Source organism: Penaeus japonicus, unplaced genomic scaffold (assembly GCF_977035675.1).
Source record: "Penaeus japonicus unplaced genomic scaffold, GWHDUDI00000001_assembly GWHDUDI00000022, whole genome shotgun sequence".
NCBI classification, from domain to species: domain Eukaryota; kingdom Metazoa; phylum Arthropoda; class Malacostraca; order Decapoda; family Penaeidae; genus Penaeus; species Penaeus japonicus.
The window spans coordinates 26929642-26932141 of NW_028234424.1; the positions used below are offsets into that span (position 1 = coordinate 26929642).

Sequence of the window (2500 nt, forward strand, 5' to 3'; positions counted from 1 at the left end):
AATTCCTAACGACTTCTCATATGGTGTACAAGTATCCGATACGGGAGATGCAAAGGAACACAAGCAGTCTGTTTCTCCTTCAGGAAGAACCGAAGGCGAATACCGATGGCTTCTACCCAACGGTCTCTTCAAGTGGGTACTATTTCCTTAGGATGTAGCTTATGTATGATTAGTAGTGATCGACGGAGGCTTCATTGATGTAGGAATCATTGATGGAGGAATCATCGACGATAGTGTAGTCAGCGAGGGATTCAGCAGCAACTTCGACAATTCCTTTGAGAATTCTGCCGTCATCCTTGCTCGGGACAGCAGACTTAGAGGTTAAGTTTAAGTCTTATTTTTTATAGACTCGACCAAGATAGCAAGGTGCTTACTTTAATCTTAAGGCTACTAAGCAGTGATGTCAAATGGCGTATGATCACAGGAAACAAAACAGGAACTTTTGATATCATACACAGCATTACATATCATAGTATCAATACTTTGGGACGTCTTTAAAGTGTACTTAAAAACGACACTGATGCAAAGAGTTTACCTGTGATGAACTATGTTATGTTGAGAATATACCTACCAGCATATAGCAACATATAATGCAAAGGAACACATATGCTTAATGAACTTCCTATTCCATATAAATATATGGCAGAACAAACACTTAGATTTATATTGATTAATTTGAAAATGAGACATATATCTATCTATCTATCTATCTATCTATCTATATATATATATATATATATATATATATATATATATATACATATATATACATGATATCCATTCTATGCTTGTGACACGCACATGTATCCATACGTACATATATGTATACCTACGTAGTCTAAACTGAATATAAGGTAAATGATAAGTCGATAAAAGTCTAATTCTGTTTATTATCAACACAAATATTTACAACAAATGTAAAATAAAGAAGAAACACATTTTCTCAACATAACATAGACAATCACAGGTAGACTTTTGCATCAGTGTTTTTTTTTTTTAAGTACACTTTAAAGATGTCCTAAAATATTGATACTATGATGTGTAATGCTGTGCATGATACCAAAAGTTCCTGTGATTAAATGCCTTTTAACATCACTGCTTAGTAGCCTGAAGATCAAAGTAAGCACCTTGCTATGTTGGTCGAGTCTATAAAAAATAAGGCTCTTAAAGTTAACCTCTAAGTCTGCTGTCCCGCGCAAGGATGACGGCAGAATTCTCAAAGGAATTGTCGAAGTTGCTGCTGAATCCCCCGCTGACTACACTGTCGTCGATGATTCCTCCATCAATGATTCCTCCATCAATGAAGCCTCCGTCGATCACTCCTCCGAAGTTCTGTTGCTGAACGTTGAAAGCAGGGACGGAAGAGAAGACCTGGTTGGGTCTGAGGGCGGACGTGAAGGAGACCTGGTTGGGTCTCGAGGCACTGATGACATCAATTCTCCCGACACTGGGTTGTTGCACATTGGAGCTGCGAGTGAGAACCTGAGGCGTTAAAGAAACGACTCCCGAGGAAGTCTCCTGGCTGAGAGAGTTGGCGTAGTAGTTTCCGACGGCGGGTCCTGGCTCCTCGCTCACTTGGGCCTGGAATCCGGAGTCACCGTCCACGTAGTACCTGACGACGCTGCAGGAAAATCCAACGTTGATAATTCGTGAAACCTACATTACATACGTATTACATAAGTGACAGAGAACGCTCCCACACATAAGCGACATCGTAAGGAAATAGTACCCACTTGAAGAGACCGTTGGGTAGAAGCCATCGGTATTCGCCTTCGGTTCTTCCTGAAGGAGAAACAGACTGCTTGTGTTCCTTTGCATCTCCCGTATCGGATTCTTGTACGCCATATGAGAAGTCGTGAGGAATTGGCTGTAAAATAGAATGAATTGATGAATCCTTAATTTCTTAAATTCCTTTTTTTTTTCTCTCTCACGAATAACATGAGGAGACCAAAATACGTACCAGTTGATTGTCACGGAAGACCTGAGGTGCCGCTGCAACGGCCGCTACGACCACGCTGAGAATCAGAAGCTGAAATGGAGGAAAAGGGAATTAGGTGTTCATTCTTGAAATGGTGCATCTCGCAGTGGATTCCGTATTTCACATACATGATGTGAGATATTTTTATGTCTGATTTTTAGCAGTAATCAATGTATTCGGTAACACTGTCTGAAATACTAGAATATAAATATATAGTAAACACACTCATACACACACACAGACACACATTTAATATATATATATATACTTTTATATATACATATATATTTGCATATATATATATATATATTATATGTATGTATATATACTATATATATATATATATATATATATATATATATATATATATATATATATATATATATATTTACGCACATATGCGTATGTATGCCTGTATATGTATCTTCAAGGGAACAAAGGAATAAGAACTCCTAGAGAACTTCCTATTCCAAATGCCTGCATATCCTGACTCACCTGTTTCGACGCCATGGCTACGGGAAC

The 2500-nt window shown here is 38.2% G+C and overlaps 1 protein-coding gene across 2 annotated transcripts in view; it reads right to left on the reverse strand.

Annotated features, from left to right (window-relative positions):
• Window positions 1–872: 872 nt before the first annotated feature.
• The window catches only part of LOC147469368 (uncharacterized), a 1678-nt gene continuing 50 nt past the window's right edge, over window positions 873–2500 (reverse strand). Inside the window, exons 1-5 of one of the 2 annotated variants that reach the window (XM_086549702.1) lie at window positions 2474–2500; window positions 1961–2029; window positions 1734–1867; window positions 1405–1621; window positions 1026–1371 (exon numbers count right to left, since the gene is read on the reverse strand). The exon at window positions 2474–2500 is cut by the window's right edge and continues 50 nt beyond it. In XM_086549702.1, the coding sequence (XP_086405828.1) occupies window positions 1171–1371; window positions 1405–1621; window positions 1734–1867; window positions 1961–2029; window positions 2474–2488 (636 nt within the window). In that variant the 5' untranslated portion in view covers window positions 2489–2500 and the 3' untranslated portion in view covers window positions 1026–1170. Of the gene's footprint in view, window positions 1622–1733; window positions 1868–1960; window positions 2030–2473 lie in introns of both variants that reach the window. The other variant, XM_086549701.1, reaches the window with a different exon arrangement.